The 16,442-nt window shown below is 65.5% G+C and overlaps 1 protein-coding gene across 1 annotated transcript; it reads right to left on the reverse strand.

Moving 5' to 3' along the window:
• Positions 1–11,996: 11,996 nt before the first annotated feature.
• On the reverse strand, positions 11,997–12,983 carry NEUROD4 (neuronal differentiation 4). Its single transcript, XM_059871833.1, has one exon. The coding sequence runs from the start codon at positions 12,981–12,983 to the stop codon at positions 11,997–11,999; it is 987 nt and encodes a 328-aa protein (XP_059727816.1).
• Between the last annotated feature and the right edge of the window lie 3,459 nt (positions 12,984–16,442).

Raw genomic sequence — 16,442 nt, forward strand, 5'->3', positions numbered from 1 at the left:
TCCCCCGGGCTGGGGCTGCTCGGGGCTCCAGCTGCTCCAGCACCGCCCCAAGGGGCTCAGAGCAGAGCCCGGGGGGCAGAGGGACCCCCGGGCCGGCACCCCCCGGATCCCCGGGCCGGCACCCCCCGGACCCCCGGGCCGGCACCCCCGGCACCCCCAGGCCGGCACCCCCCGGACCCCCGGGCCGGCACCCCCGGCACCCCCGGGCCGGCACCCCCCGGACCCTCGGGCCGGCACCTCCCGGACCCCCCTCCGTTCCCCGGGCAGGGGAGATGACGCCCCACGCTCGGGACAAGCCCCCCGCCCGCCCCGAGGCAGCGGGACCCCCCAGCATCCCCCGCTCCCCCCCTTCTCCCGCTCACCCCCGGATTTGAGGGGGGTCCCAAGTGGGGAGGGGGGTGACAGCCACCAGGTCCCCGCGCTGTCCCCGTCCCCTCCTCCTGCAGCCCGGGGGGTCCCAGGGCGGCGGGGCCGGGAGCCGGAGCTGCTGACAGATGGTCCTGGGCAGGGCTGGCGGGCCCCGCGCCATCTGCCGGGGGTCGCGGGTGACCCCCAAACCCCGCGCGGGGAGGGGGGCATGCCGCAGCTTGATTTACAGAAATGCGCTGGGAAAGCGGGGAGGGGGCGGCTTCGGGGGGACCCGGGGGTGTCCCCGCAGTGGGGGGGACACGGGGGGACACGGGGGTGACAAGGAGCCGTTTGAGGGGTCCAGCCGGGGGGACACAGGGGTGACACCAGGGGACACAGAGCAGTTTGAGGGGTCCAGCCGGGGGGACACAGGGGTGACACCGGGGGGACACGGAGCAGTTTGAGGGGTCCAGCTGGAGTGACACAGGGGGGACACGGAGCGGTTTGAGGGGTCCAGCCAGGGGGACACAGGGGTGACACCGGGGGACACGGAGCGGTTTGAGGGGTCCAGCCGGGGTGACACCAGGGTGACACAGGGGTGACACGGAGCCCTCGGAGTGGTCCAGCCGGGGTGACACCAGGGTGACACCGGGGGTGACAAGGAGCAGTTTGAGGGGTCCAGCTGGAGTGACACCAGGGTGACACAGGGGTGACACAGAGCAGTTTGAGGGGTCCAGCCGGGATGACAAGGGGGTGAAACGGGGGGGTGACACAGAGCCCTCGGTGGGCTCCAGCCGGGGTGACAAGGGGGTGACACCGGGGGTGACACAGAGCCCTCGGTGGGCTCCAGCCGCGACTCCCAGCGCTGGGGGCACAGCCGGGGTGGCCCGGGCCGGCTGGGGGGCACCGGGCAGGGCAGAGCTGCGGGACGGGGCCGCTCCAGGAGCCCCCAGCCCGGCCGGGAGCGGTCCCGGCTCCTCCTCGCTGCCACCCCGGCCCTGCCCTGCCCAACCCTGCCCAGCCCACCCCTGCCCAGCCCTGCCCCGCCCTCCCGGCTGCCAAATCTCCCCCTCGGTGGTGCCAAACGACCCCCGCTGTCCCCGAGGTCCCACAAACCCCGGCCCCGCGTCCGCCGGCGCTGGGAAATCCCTCCCGGCTCGGGCAGGGCAGGAAATAATAGGGAAATATAAAATATACAATAATTATATTGAACTATATAAGATATTAAAATATATAAAAACATAAAAATAAATTATATATAAAATATATAAAATATTTATAATAATATAATGAAATAATAAATATATATTTGTACGTTATAATATAGGACATTTATGTGCTATAAATATATTTTATCTATTCACTTACACATATTATATTCGATGGTGCGTTTATATATTTTATATGTGTTTCTACCTAAATTAGATCCCATATAATAAGTTTTGTTCGCATATTTATGTATTATTATCTATACCTTATATTATTTATTAATTATATTATGATCATTAATAAATTATCTTGTGGTATTATAATGGTATAATATAAATACTATACCACCATTTAATAAATGATTGGTGCATTATAATATTTATATGTAAATTTATCTATGTATAAGTAGATTAAAACTATACACATAAGTATATTTTTATATATATAAGGATATTAAAAATATATATGCATATGTATATTTATATATAGGTTTATTAAAACATATATATATATATATAAGTATATTAAATATATATATACGTATATTTTTATATATAGGTGTATTAAAACATATATACACACATATATATATTAAATATATATATACACACATATGTATATATACACATACATAAAAAGGGGGTGTATATATATATATAAAGTATATTAAAACGCACTTATATAACATCTTTTATCTATCAAAGCCCCGCTCCTGGAGCGGCGCCTTCCCGCCCCTGCTCCCCGGGAAGTTCGGAGCCGCGCGGGGAAAGGAGCCAGAGCCGGGCGGGGGCAGGGCAGGAGGGGAGGGGGGCGCTGCCCGGGGCCATCTGCCGCCAGCGCGGGGCCCCCGGGGCTCCCCCGGCCCCTCGGGGGCTCCCCCAGCCCCTCGGGGCTCCCCCAGCCCCTCAGGGACCCCCCAGCCCCTCAGGGACTCCCCCGGCCCCACCTGGGGCAGCCCCGCTCCCACCCGGGCGGTGTCGGGGTGTCCCCTGCGCTCCCCCCGGCTGGTTTTATCCGGTTTTTCCCGTTTTCTTGTGGTTTTCCCCATTTTCGGCCTGTTTTCTTGGGTTTTCCCCTCGTGTTCACTATGTTTTCCTGGGGTTTTTTCCCATTTTCCCCGTGTTTCTTGGGGTTTTTTTTCCTCCCTTCCCTTGGGGTTTTCTCCCCGTTTTCCCCAGTGTTTTTCCTAATGTTTCATTGGGGTTTTCCCCACGTTTTCTTGGGTTTTTCCCGTTTCCCCCGTGTTTTTTTGGGGTTTTCCCCCACGTTTTCTTGGGTTTTTCCCGTTTCCCCCCATGTTTTTTTTGGGTTTTCCCCCCACGTTTTCTTGGGTTTTTCCCGTTTCCCCCCCCCATGTTTTTTTGGGGTTTTTCCCCCGTGTTTTCTTGGGTTTTTCCCGTTTTCCCCCCCGTGTTTTTTTGGGGGGTTTCCCCCACGTTTTCTTGGGTTTTTCCCGTTTCCCCCGTGTTTTTTGGGGTTTTTCCCCACGTTTTCTTGGGTTTTTTCCCGTTTCCCCCCATGTTTTATTTGGGTTCTTCCCCCGTTTTCTTGGGTTTTTCCCGTTTTCCCCCCCGTGTTTTATTGGGGTTTTCCCCCCGTGTTTTCTTGGGTTTTTCCCGTTTCCCCCCCCCCCCCGTGTTTTTTTGGGGTTTTCCCCCATTTTCTTGGGTTTTTCCCGTTTCCCCCCCGTGTTTCCCGCGCTCTGCTGAGCTCAGGGAGCCGGGACAGAAGCAGGAAGGAGCTGCTGCCCACCGGGGAATCCGGGGATCCCCCCTTCCCGGAGCCAGGGAGATCCCCGAGAGACCCCAGGGCAACAGGAGAGACCCCAGGGCAACAGGAGAGACCCCAGGGAAACAGGAGAGACCCCAGGGAAACAGGAGAGACCCCCGGAGGTTTTAGGAGAAATTCGGAATGTCCGGGCTCCGTCCCCCTCCCTCGCTGGGTCCCGCCCCGAGAGATCCCTGCGGGATTCACCCCGCACACCCCGGGCAGCGCTTCCCCGGTGAGGATGAGGAGGGGTCCGGCTCCAGCTGAGCCCCCGCCAGGCGAAGCCCGCGGCTCTAGAGCCTAATCCGAGCCCTGGGGAGCGGAGCCTCCCTAATCCCGGCCGTAACCGATCCGGCCCTGACTGCCCGATGGGCTCCGGCCACATCTGCTGGGGAGCGCCCGCTCGGCCCAGGACGATGAGGATGAGGATGAGGAGGGGGTTTGCTAAACCATTTAGGGCCCTGGAGCTCCTCATCCACGGGAGGGGACGGGATCTGCAGCTGGATCCAGCCCTGGAGCGGCACCGCTGGGCTGAGCCCAAAGAACCGCTGGGACCATCCCGAAAAACCGCTGGGGCCACCCCAAAAAACCGCTGGGGCCACCCCAAAAAACCGCTGGGGCCACCCCAAAAAACCGCTGGGCTGAGCCCAAAAAACCACTGGGACCATCCCAAAAAACCACTGGGCTGAGCCCAAAAAAACCGCTGGGGCCACCCCAAAAAACCGCTGGGACCAGCCCAAAAAACCGCTGGGACCATCCCAAAAAACCGCTGGGACCACCCCAAAAAACCGCTGGGGCCACCCCAAAAAACCGCTGGGCTGAGCCCAAAAAACCACTGGGACCAGCCCAAAAAACCGCTGGGACCACCTCAAAAAACCGCTGGGACCACCCCAAAGAACCGCTGGGGCCACCCCAGAAAACCCCCGGGGGGATTGCTGCGTTTGGGAGCCCCCCAGGAGTCTCAGCACCCCCCGGCACAGCCCTGAGCACCAAATTCACCGAGAACCACCCCAAAACCCCAGCCCCGAGCCGGGAGGGACCCCCCGGAGCATCCCCCGGCCCAGGGTGCAGCCCAGGGGGAGGGGTCGGGCCCGGCCAGGTTTTGGGGATGGCAAATCCAGGGATTCACCCGGGGATGGAGGGGGTGGGGGAGCAGAGCAGAGCCCCCCCAGCCCCCCAGCAGGGCTGGCAGCTGGGCCGGGGTCTCCCCGAGCAGGGGTTAATGAGGCAGCGGCGGCCGTTGGTCCCAGATGGACCCGGGGACGGGGAGGGGGCGGCTCCTGCGGGGTCCTGCCCGCCTTTTGGGGCGGGGGGAGGCACAGCCCCCCCTCCTCGGCTGCCCAGAGCCCCCCGAGAGGGGCAGGGGGAGGGCGCTGAGCCCCCTCCCGCAGCCCTCCCTCTCCAGGGCTGTTCCGAGGATCGAAGAACCACGAAACCAAACCCTGGGGGCTTCCAGCACCCCAAACCTTGATCCTGGGAGCCCCCACACCCCAAATTTCATCCCCCGGGGATCCAGCACCCCAAACCTTGTCCCCGGGAGCCCCCACACCCCAAATTTCATCCTCCGGGGATCCAGCACTCCAAACCTTGTCCCCGGGAGCCCCCACACCCCAAATTTCATCCTCCGGGGATCCGGCACCCCAAACCTTGTCCCCGGGAGCCCCCATACCCCAAATTTCATCCTCCGGGGATCCGGCACCCCAAAACTTGTCCCCGGGAGCCCCCACACCCCACATTTCATCCCCCGGGGATCCAACACCCCAAACCTTGATCCTGGGAGCCCCCACACCCCAAATTTCATCCCCCGGGGATCCAACACCCCAAACCTTGATCCTGGGAGCCCCCACACCCCACATTTCATCCTCCGGGGATCCAGCCCCCCAGATTTGTCCCCCAGGGGCTCTGACACCCCACAGCGCATCCTCTGGGGGGTGCCCCAGGTGGGGACACGGGGGGACAGCGGGGTGGGCGCTGCACCCAGCCTGTCCCTGGCACAGTGGGGGCACAGCCGGGTCCCTGGAACTCACCACGGTGAATCCGGGGATGCCCAGGGGGTCCCGGGGATGCCCAGGGTGTGCCAAGGATGCCCAGGGGGTGCTGAGGATGTCAAAGGGTCCCGGGGGTGCCGAGGGGGTCCCGGGGATGTCCAGGGCGTCCCGGGGATGCTGAGGGAGTGCCAAGGATGCCCAGGGGGTGCCTAAGATGCCCCGGCGACCTCGGAGATGCCCAGGGGGTGCCAGGGATGCCCAGGGGGTCCCGGGGATGCCGAGGGGGTCCCGGGGATGCCAGGGATGCCCAGGGGGTGCCAGGGATGCCGAGGGGGTCCCGGGGATGCCGAGGGGGTCGCGGGGATGCCAGGGGGTGCCAGGGGTGCCCAGGGGGTGCCAGGGATGCCCAGGGGGTCCCGGGGATGCCCGGGGGTGCCGGCACCGCTGGCCCACAGCCATCCCGCACCGCTGGGCACCCACGGCGGGGTCGCGTCCGTTGCCCCCGCGCTGCCGCTCGTGGCCGGGAGCCCCCCGCCCCCCGGGCACCCTGGTGTCGCCGCCCGCGGGGACGCCGAGGGCGCGGAGCAGCCAACTGTTCCCGGCGGGCGCAGCCCCCGCTAATCCAATCCATCAGGGGGGTAATGAGCTATGAAAGTGTGGATTCAATTAAGGGGGATTGCGGCGGGAGGCAGCGCCCGGCGGCAGACGGCGAAAGGAGCCCGGGTCCCCTCTGAAAGGCTCCATCTGTGCCGCCGGGGCCCCTTTGTGCTCCCTGAAAGCGCCGCGCCGCCACAAAAGCCGCCGCGTCCCCGCCGGGCGAGGTTTCGGTGATTCCCCGGGGGAAACTGAGGCACGGCAGAGGAGCTCGCGGAGGGTTTGGGGGGGATGGCGGAGCCGCGGCTCGGTGCCGGTTTGACTTCAGGGATTGGGGTTGATTTATGGGGTTTGTGCCGGGATTTGGCGGGAATCATCGAAGCCGGGGGTGCTCGAATCCAGGAGAGGGCTGGGAGGGATTTAAAGCCCAGCCGGTGCCACCCTGCGGGGTCACAGGGTCACCTCCCCCTGTCCCTGCGTGCTCCGAGCCCCGTTCGGACCCTGCCAGGGACCCTCAGCTCCTCCGGGCACCCCGTGCCAGGCCCTCCCCACCCCCACGGGGAGGAATTTCTCCCCAGCCTCCCCCCACATCCCCTCTCTGCCGTGTGAACTCCCCCCGACTCATCCGGGCTGGAAACACCCCCGAGGCCTCCCCACCTCCCCCATCACAACTTGGGAGGGATTGGCCCGGGGACGAGTTTAAAGATGGGATTATTGCTGTACAAATTCTGATTAAACCGTCCCCAAACCCTCCTGCAGCATCGCTAAGCTGAGCTCTAATCTCGCCCGAGCAGAGACTTCGTCAATAACTCCAAATCTCTGCGCTGTTGGTTTATCTGGGAGGATTAAGCCGGGAGCTCCCTGGACTTGTGTTGGAGCAGGAAAACCGCCCCGAGCCCGGCGCTCCGGGGCCGTTTGCCTTGGCAGCCGCCAGGCCCCGAGCCCCAGCCAGGGACGGGGCTGGACCGGATTCCCGGGGTCTCCCAGAGCCGGGAGGGATCTCCTGGGATCTCCCGGGAAGGGGGGAGCAGCCCCGGTGCCAGCCCTGCCCTGCCGGGGTTGGGGACAGCTCTGGTGCCAGCCCTGCCCTGCCCGGGTCGGGGACAGCTCTGGTGCCAGCCCTTCCCTGCCCTGCCCGGGTCGGGGACAGCTCTGGTGCCAGCCCTTCCCTGCCCTGCCCGGGTTGGGGACAGCTCTGGTGCCAGCCCTGCCCTGCCCGGGTTGGGGACAGCCCCGGTGCCAGCCCTGCCCTGCCGGGGTTGGGGACAGCTCTGGTGACAGCCCTGCCCTGCCGGGGTTGGGGACAGCTCTGGTGCCAGCCCTGCCCTGCCCGGGTTGGGGACAGCTCTGGTGCCAGCCCTCGGTGGCACCGCAGGGCACAAGTCCTGCCCTGGGTGGGGACCGTGGGATGCAGGGATGGAGGGACAGATGGACGGACGGAGGGAGGGGTGGATGGATGGATGGAGGGATGGATGGATGGATGGATGGATGGATGGATGGATGGATGGATGGATGGATGGATGGATGGAGGGATGGACGGACACAGGGACGGGCACAGGGATGGACACAGGGATGGATGGCTGGCTGCTCGGACAGACGGATGGATGGACAGAATCCATGGATGGACGGACAGACAGACAGATGATGCCGCAGGAATGGCCCACCCCACACAGGAGCCCCCCCACCTTCCCAGCCTCATCCAGGACCAGCTGAGCTGATGGAGAGCAGGAACCTCCCCCGAGCCCCCCAGGGTGGCGGGGTTTGCACCTGGGGCTCGCGGCCTCGCACGACCCCACTGAACCCCCGGGTCCCCAGGGTGCCACCGCCTCCATCCTGCCCGACCCCCGCGGCTCCTCTGCCCCTCCAATCCGCAGGAAAAGTTCCTTTGCCAGAGCCCGCCGTGCCCACGGGGAAAAGGCGATTAAGCGGAGAGCCCCGAGCCCGATATCCCGGCTTAGTGGGAAAATCCGCGCGGGTTCCCGAGCCGGGCACATCAGGAGCTCATGGCCGCGGTGTTATCAGATTACAGACAAATATCAGAATTACAGCCCTGAAAGCCGGGCTTTAGGGGGGCTTAGCAATTATCCAGCCCCGGGCAGCCCCACCCTGCCGGGGAAACCAGGGCGAGCCCGAGCCAGACCCCCGGGGCTGGGGGCTGCTCCCAAATGGGGAGGGGGACAGGGAGTCCCCTCTGTGGGACAGGATGTCCCTCCGTGGGTCAGGGTGTCCCTCCATGGGTCAGGGTGTCCCTCCATGGGTCAGGGTCCCCTCCGTGGGTCAGTGTCTCCTCCATGGGTCAGAGTGTCCCCTCCATGGACCAGGGTGTCCCCTCCGTGGGACAGGCTGGACCCCCCAATGCCCCTCCCGAGAATTCCCCAGGTGGGATGGGAGGGGAAGCTGCCCCCTGGCCTCACCTCCCCCATGTCCCCCCACTTGTGGGACCCCTGGGGGGGCTGGGGGGTGTCCATGGACCCCCAGAGAGGACGAGGGACCCTCCCCACGGCCCCCGGGCTGGGCGCAGTGCCGCCCCCCGCCCCGGTGTCCTGCGGGGACACGGGGGGCACCCCCACCCCCGGGTGCTGCGTGCCCCCTCCCCGCAGGAGCGAGCCGGGGCCAGCTGTGCCCTCGCAGCGCGGGCCTGGCACGGCTCCTGCCCTGCTGGCACGGGCCGGGGCTGCTGGAAGGGCGCACACGTGCCCGGGGGAGCTGGCACCGAGCGGGGCTTGGCCGCCGGCCAGCGGGAGAGGGGCCGGGGGGCCGGGGGCACAGCTGGACCCTCGGCCCGGCGGCAGCGGCCGCTGTCCTCAGCCCAGGGCATCGCTGGGAGGGGGTCCCGATGCCACCGGGGGGTGCGAGGGGGGCGTGGGGGTGCCCGGCACGGAGCTGTGGGTGCGTGGGGGGCTCGCAGGGGTGTCCCAGCGCGGGGTTTGTGTCACATTCTGGGGTTTGTGTCCCAGCCCGGGGTTTGTGTCCCAGCCTGGGATTTGTGTCACATCCTGGGATTTGTGTCCCAGCCCGGGGTTTGTGTCACATTCTGGGGTTTATGTCCCAGCCCGGGGTTTGTGTCACATCCTGGGGTTTGTGTCACATTCTGGGGTTTGTGTCCCAGCCCGGGGTTTGTGTCCCAGCCCGGGGTTTGTGTCCCAGCCGGGGATTTGTGTCCCAGCCCGGGGTTTGTGTCCCAGCCCCTGTTCGTGTCCCTCCGTGCACACGCTCTCGGGTGACACGTTGGTGTCGCGTGGTCCCCTCCACCTCCCCCGGAGCGGGGCAGGCCGAGCCCCCTCCCAGGTAAGCCCAGTCCAGGTAGGTCCGTCCCAGGCAGCTCCACCCCGCATCCCCATCCCTGTCCCCAAATCCCTTTTCTCGGGGACACACGAGGTCTCTCCCCCGCCCCCCGCCCGTTCCCGGCCCGGTTCTCGCTCGGAGCAGCCCCGCAGGGCCCCCTCGGCCCGGCTGCAGCTGCGGGGGCCCCCGGAGAGCCCCCCGCCCTCAGCCCGAGCCGGGCGCAGCTTGCGGGGCCGAGCGGCGGCGGCTCCCCCGGGCTCCGGCACAGCCGGCGCGGGGCCGGGGGACAGCGGGGCGGGGGGCAGCGGGGTCCCCGTGCGAGGGGACGCGGGGGGGACACCGCCAGACGCTGCCGAGGGGTCGGGGCGCAGCTGGGGAGGGACGGAGGGAGCCGGGGGTGCCGCCAGGGAGGAGCCGGGGTGAAGTCAGGACGGCCGCGTCCCCTCCGCGCAGCAGTGGGGACAAATCTCAGCTCCCCAAATGTCCCTGTGCCCCCAGCGCTGTCCTGCACCTCTGTTCCCGGGACCCCAAATCAGTCCTGGGACCCCCGGGGCTCTGCTCTGTCCCATTCCTGGGACCCCAAATCCCCCCAGTACCCCAGGGCTGTCCTGAACTCCCATTCCTGGGACCCCAAATCCCCCCAGTACCCCAGGGCTGTCCTGAACCCCCATTCCTGGGACCCCAAATCCCCTGGGTACCCCCAAGACTGCTCTGCCCCATTCCTGGGACCCCAAATCCCCCCAGTACCCCAGGGCTGTCCTGAACCCCCATTCCTGGGACCCCAAATCCCCCCAGTACCCCAGGGCTGTCCTGAACCCCCATTCCTGGGACCCCAAATCCCCCCAGTACCCCAGGGCTGTCCTGAACCCCCATTCCTGGGACCCCAAATCCCCTCAGCACCCCCAGGGCTGTCCTGAACCCCCATTCCTGGGACCCCACATCCCCCCAGTCCCACAGAGCCCCACTCCAAGGTCAGGGGTCCCATCTGGACCCCAGCACAGGGGGCTCGGATCCTCTGGCAGCCCCCCACCCTCACGCCAGCCCCCCCAAAAAGGAGACAACAGCCCCGGGGCGAAGCTGCTTGGAACAAGACCACGACTTTATTTGAGCTAAAAACCCCAAATCTGCTCTCTTTACAAAAGGATAAAACATTTTCAGTACAAAAGGGACCGAGCCCCCGGACCCGGGGCTGGGCAGGGACCCCAAACCATCTCCAAATTCCCAACTTTGTACAAAACCAGGGAGATTTGGCCAACCGGGCTGGCGAGGCCAGCGGGACATCAAAAATAGTCGCCTGGATTTTCTTTGAAAAACAAAATAAAATCGTTGCATAGCATTTGGAAGTTATTGCTCGTCTGAGAACGCACGGAGGAGTTGGGAGCTGCTGGCAGGATCCCAAACCCACGGAACGGCCCCTCACATACGGAGCTTGGCGTTAAATGTGGAAATTTGGGGTTTATCACCAGAGAAAGAGTCAGGTGGTGAGGGAAATAAATTAAATAAATAATGGCTAATAAATAACCCTGGAGCACCAGCACGGCAAAACCCACAAGGTCTCCAGGCAGGGAATTCCCACCACGAGCCTGGCAGGCAGAGGGGGAAGCCTTGGGCACATCCCAGATTTCCGTGGAAAACGGGAGGAAATAAATGAGGACTCCTGACACACGGAAATTAATAAATAAAGCGGGAATTGAGACAGGTGTGTGCTGGTGCTCAGGACTCGGAGCAGGGCAGGGGACGCTGTGAACCCAGAGGAGACGAGGCCCCGGGAGGGAGAGGGGCTGGGGGGCTCCTGCTCCAGTTGGGATTCTGGGGGGCATCGCTGGGATCCCGTCCAGATCAGCGGGATTCCATCCAGATCAATGGGATTCCATCCAGATCAGCGGGATTCCATCCAGATATGTGGGATCCCAATGAAATTTGGATTCTGGGAGGGATCAGCTGGATTCCATCCAGATCAATGGGATCCCGTCCAGATCAGCGGGATTCCATCCAGATCAGCGGGATCCCAATGAAATTGGGATTCTGGGAGGGATCAGCTGGATCCCATCCAGATCAATGGGATTCCATCCAGATCAGTGGGATCCCAATGAAATTGGGATTCTGGGAGGGATCAGTGGGATCCCAGCTGAGGTTCCCAGGTCTGTTGTGGGGCACAGGGGGGTGAGGCTGGGGAGGGGAGCAGCGGAGGGATGGGCACAGGGCCTGGCTGTGACCCCGAGTAAGGGACCGGGATGTGCATGGATGGTGGGCCACCATCCCAGGGCAATGGACCACTGTCCCTGGACACTGTCCGTCCATCCTGGGCACTGTCCGTCCATCCTGGACACTGTCCTCCATCCCTGGACCCTGTCCCCCCACCCACGACGGCAGAAGGAAGAGGTTCTCCCTGGGGTGGGAATTTCCACGCTGGTTTCCCACAGGTGTCTGGCTCATTCCCACCCGGCCACTGCCGGACTGGGCAATCCATGACCCCACGTGGGGAAGGGACAGTGGCCACCCCAAGGGGCAGGAGGGGCTGTGTCGCCACACCAGGGGGACAGGGAGAGGATGGACAATCCAAGGGCAGGACCTGGTGTCAGGATGGACGTCCTGGAGGCGGAAACGCCTTCGGGAGCATCTCTGGGGGAGGCAGCAGTGCCCGCCCAGAGTCCAGAACGGCTCCCGTGGCTCCTGGGGACAGCTGGGACAGCAGCGGCGCCACCGGCCGCCTCAGGGCCACGTCCTGCAGAGGTGCTCGGGTCCCTCCCCCAGCCGGGTCCATCCTGGGGACACGTCCCCGCCCCAAAGCCGCGTCCGGCCCCGCTACTCGTTGAAGATGGCTCCGAGCTGGGGCCCGGCCGCGTGGGGCGGGAAGGACTCGAAGGCGACGTCCAGCGGGATCTCGTAGCGGGGCACGGAGCCCTGGAAGTGCGAGCCGTGCCCGTGGGCTGCGGCCAGGCTGACCGAGGGGTAGTGGGCCACGAAGGGGTAGGACTTCTCCAGCTCGGGGGAGCCGTCCTGCTTCAGGGAGAAGTTCCCGCTGATGCTCAGGGGCGGCGTCAGGGGCCCCTCGTAGGGGGGCGTGGAGCAGTCCGAGGGGTGGCTCCCGAAGGAAGCCTCCACCAGGCTCTTGAAGGCCGGCGGCTTCAGGTGCAGCAGGTGGGACTCCATGGAGCCGTACGGGGGGCTGGGCAGCCCCTGGTAGCCAAAGGAGTGGCCGGCCAGGGCGGGCTCGCAGGGCTTCTCCTCGTGCTTCTCCAGGAAGAGCGGCTGCGGGCCCAGCTGCAGGCAGCCGGCCACCAGGTTGCTGGTGGGCTGCGACAGCCCCTTGCACAGCATCTCCACGAAGCTCTTCCCCTCGGGCGTCTGCCCGCTCTCCAGCACCTCGGACAGGGCCCAGATGTAGTTCCTGGCCAGCCGCAGCGTCTCGATCTTGGAGAGCTTCTGCGTTTTGGAGTAGCAGGGCATGACCCTGCGCAGGTTGTCCAGGGCGTCGTTCAGGCCGTGCATCCGCGTGCGCTCCCGGGCGTTGGCCTTGACCCGCCGCGCCCGGAACCGCTCCAGCCTGGCCTTGGTCATCTTCTTCTTCTTCGGGCCCCTCCTCTTGGGCTTCTCGCCGTCCTCTTCCTCCTCCTCCTCCTCCTCGGCGCTGTCGTGCTCCTCGGCCAGGGCGGGCAGCAGCGCGAAGGGAGCGCTCCTGGTGTCCCCCTGCTCCTTCAGCTCGGCCTCGGCTCCCGGCATTTCGCCCATCCAGGCCTGGCTGCTGACGAGCTCGGCCATGTCCGAGGGCTTGGCGCAGCTCTGGGGCATCTGCAAGGGAGGGACGGGGTCGTGGGGGCAGATCCCAGAGGGGGAATCCTCGGCACGGTGGGAAGATCTCCCTCCAGGCACAGCAGCGGTTTCTGCCCGCTCCCAGCTCCCATGGATTCCTTTTCCCCACCTATTTCCCTCTCAATTTCCAGAGGATTCTATCTGGGAGATGCTGAGGCCTCTCCGTGAGCTCCAGCAACGTTCCCAGAGCCTCCAGCCATCCCATTTCGGGGCTATTCCCGCTCCTGAATCCCTGCTTGTCACACTCCCCACCCCGACTGTCGCACTGGGGTGACAAAACGGGGCTGGCAATTCCCGGTGCGAGATTTTCCTTCCCCGAGCCTGCCTTGCCCTCGGTGGCAGCCCCGGGTCCCCGTCGATCGGCCCCCCCCAGATCCCACCGCCGCCCCTGGCTCATTCCATAAAGCTTTAGCCCCTAAGCAGCTTTGCTGGAAGTGCTGCTCCCCTTTCCCGAGCATCCCACGCGGAAAATCCCACTTTTAATATGCGTGATGGGGCTCCCGGGCGGGATTAGGGTGGTAATTGCTGTCCTATCCCCAGAGGACCACGCGGCCCCAATTAACTCCTGGCGGAGCACCGGGGGTCTGGCGGAGGATGGGAAACCGGGGGGGAGAGGGCGGGGAAGGATCGTTTTTGGGGTGAGGGGATGGCCCCGCTGAGATCGGCCCCAAAACGCCGCAGATCGGCCCCAAAAACGCCGCAGATCTGCCCCAAAACCCCCCCCAGGCTGCAGCCGGGGGTCCCTTTCCCCCATCCTCGGGGATCTCCCCTCTCCTCGCTGCTCCCGGGATCCATCCCGGGAGGAAACCCCCGGGCTTGGGGGCCCCTTCTCGGGGGGAGCCCCGCGCCCCCGCCCCGCCCGGCATTTCCAGGGAAAGTTCTCCCTTTGGAAGTCCCGCTGGAATTTTTAAGGGGATTTTGCTTTTTTTCTACAGAATATTGATTTAAAAATAAAAAAAGAAATTACACAAAGAGGAATTGCCCGAGGAAATCGCTTCCTTCGCCACCAGCCCCAGCGAGAGCCCGGCCCCGCCGGCCCGGGGGTCACCGAACCCTCGCTGTGTCCCCCCCGGCCCCGGGCCCGCGGCTCCGTCCCCACCGGGTACCGGGGGGAGCGGCTGTGACCCCATCCCGCCCCTCTCCCCGCACCCCCGGCCGCTCAAACCCCCCCGGGCCGGGGTCCCGCCGCTCCGCCGTCGGGGCAGAGCCCCCCGCCCCAGCCCGGGGGTACCGGGGGCACCGAGCGGCCGCGGAGCCCCGTCGAGGGCACCCCCGGGGGTCCCGGTCCGCCCTTACCTGGGCACCACAGCGAGTCCCCGCTGTCGCTTGTGTCACTCGCCCGGGGACATGGCGGGGTCAGCCCCGGGGAGCGCGGCGGGAGCGCGGCGGGAGCGCGGCGGGAGCGCACCGGGAGCGCGGCGGGAGCGCGGCGGGAGCGCACCGGGAGCGCGGCGGGCACCGGCGGCTCCGCGCTCGGGCGGTTTTGAGAGCTCCGCGCTGCCCGCGGCTCCTGCCCGGCCGCGGGTCCCGCGTGGCTCCTCCCACGGGGGGAGTGACCGGGCCCGGCTCCTCCCGCGGCCCCACCGGGACCCCGACGGCAGCGCCCGAGCGTCCCGGGGCTGGGGACTGCCGGGGGAGACACCCCCGCTTCTTGGGGACCCCCGGGTGGGGGCTTGCGGACACCCCTGGTTCTTGGGGATCCCCGGGTGGGGGGCTCGCGGACACCCCCGGTTATTGGGGATCCCTGGGTGGGGGGCTCGGGGACACCCCCTGTTCTTGGGAACCTCTGGACGGGTCCCCTTGGATGAGCCCCTGAATGGACCCCCATGGATGGAGCCCCCGGATGGGCCCCCCCCGATGTCCCCCCCAGTTTGCCCAGCCCCAGGACAGCCCCCGGCTCCCCCTCCCCCGTCCCCCAGGACACGATGTGACAGTGCCACCAGCGCCACAGTCCCGGGGGGTGTCCTCACCCTCGGACCCCCTTGCTGGGCACTGCCCTGGTGACACTGAGGTGACACCGGCTCCCGCCAGGGTGCTGGGGGGGGCGCGGGGGCTGCGACCCCCCTCGCGCTGTAATGAGAGAGCGAAGGGCAGTAATTAGCGCTCGGCAGAGCCAGAAGGGCCCGGCCGAGCTGGGGAAGGGACCTCGGGGCTCGGCAGCCCCCGGGAAGGGAGAGAGAGGGGTTAACCGCCCCCCCCCCCCGAAATTCCGGGGGCCCTGGGTCGTTTTACTTGGCCCGGGGACTGGGGGAGCCCCTCGGATCTGGGGTTCCCCCGACTTGGGGCAGGAGCTGGAAGTGGGGGACAGCGATGCCACCCCAAAAATCATCCCCCTGACCCCCTCCTCATCCAGCCGCTGCTCCCCAAATCCCCGCCAGCCCCGCGGGACCCTTCCCCACTGCCTGGGAGCGCTCGGCATCGCGGCCGCGGCCGGCCGGGATTACGGGGAATACTAATTAATTCATTAGGCGGCTCCGTGGCTCCCTTCCCGGCGCGCGGCCCGGGCGGCAGGAACAGATTGCGGCCGATAAATCTGCCTGTTGCCGGCCCCCCCTGACAGATGGCTCCAACAGGTCCCGGCACCGGCACAAAGGGGCCGGTGGGCGCCCCGGGGAAGGGGGGACACGGCCCGGACTCCCCCGGGGCCGCGGGACCCCCGGGGGGCGCGGGGCATTGTCTGCGCCGGCCACGTGCCGGCCCCGGGCCCTTTGTGTGGGGGCCCCGCAACTGTTGGGGTTACTGCGGCCGCGGCCCCCGGGAACGCCCGGCAAAGATCTTCCCTTCCCTTCCCTTCCCTTCCCTTCCCTTCCCTTCCCTTCCCTTCCCTTCCCTTCCCTTCCCTTCCCTTCCCTTCCCTTCCCTTCCCTTCCCTTCCCTTCCCTTCCCTTCCCTTCCCTTCCCTTCCCTTCCCTTCCCTTCCCTTCCCTTCCCTTCCCTTCCCTTCCCTTCCCTTCCCCTTCCCCTTCCCCTTCCCCTTCCCCTTCCCCTTCCCCTTCCCCTTCCCCTTCCCCTTCCCCTTCCCCTTCCCCTTCCCCTTCCCCTTCCCCTTCCCCTTCCCCTTCCCCTTCCCCTTCCCCTTCCCCTTCCCCTTCCCCTTCCCCTTCCCCTTCCCCTTCCCCTTCCCCTTCCCCTTCCCCTTCCCCTTCCCCTCCCACCCCCAGGAACGAGCACAGCCCCCCCAGCCCTGCCCTGCCCTGCCCGGGCGGGCACTGGGGGTCCCCGCGGTGGCAGCAGGGAAGTGCCACCCGTGTCACCCGTGTCACCGGTGTCACCCGTGTCACCCGTGTCACCCGTGTCACCCACCCGTGTCCAGGGCCGGGGGTCCCCGAATCTCCAGCCGTGCCCACCCGAGGAGCCACCCACCTCCAGAGCCCTCCCCCTGCCACTCCTGGGGACCCCCACGAGGGTGGGAGGATGTCCTCCCTGCCCCATTCAACC

The sequence above is a fragment of the Haemorhous mexicanus genome, chromosome 33, assembly GCF_027477595.1.
Source record: "Haemorhous mexicanus isolate bHaeMex1 chromosome 33, bHaeMex1.pri, whole genome shotgun sequence".
Lineage (NCBI taxonomy): Eukaryota > Metazoa > Chordata > Aves > Passeriformes > Fringillidae > Haemorhous > Haemorhous mexicanus.

Excerpts from the sequence above, each read along its gene's own strand:
- NEUROD4 (XM_059871833.1), bottom strand. The coding sequence starts at position 12,983 with ATGCCCCAGAGCTGCGCCAAGCCCTCGGACATGGCCGAGCTCGTCAGC.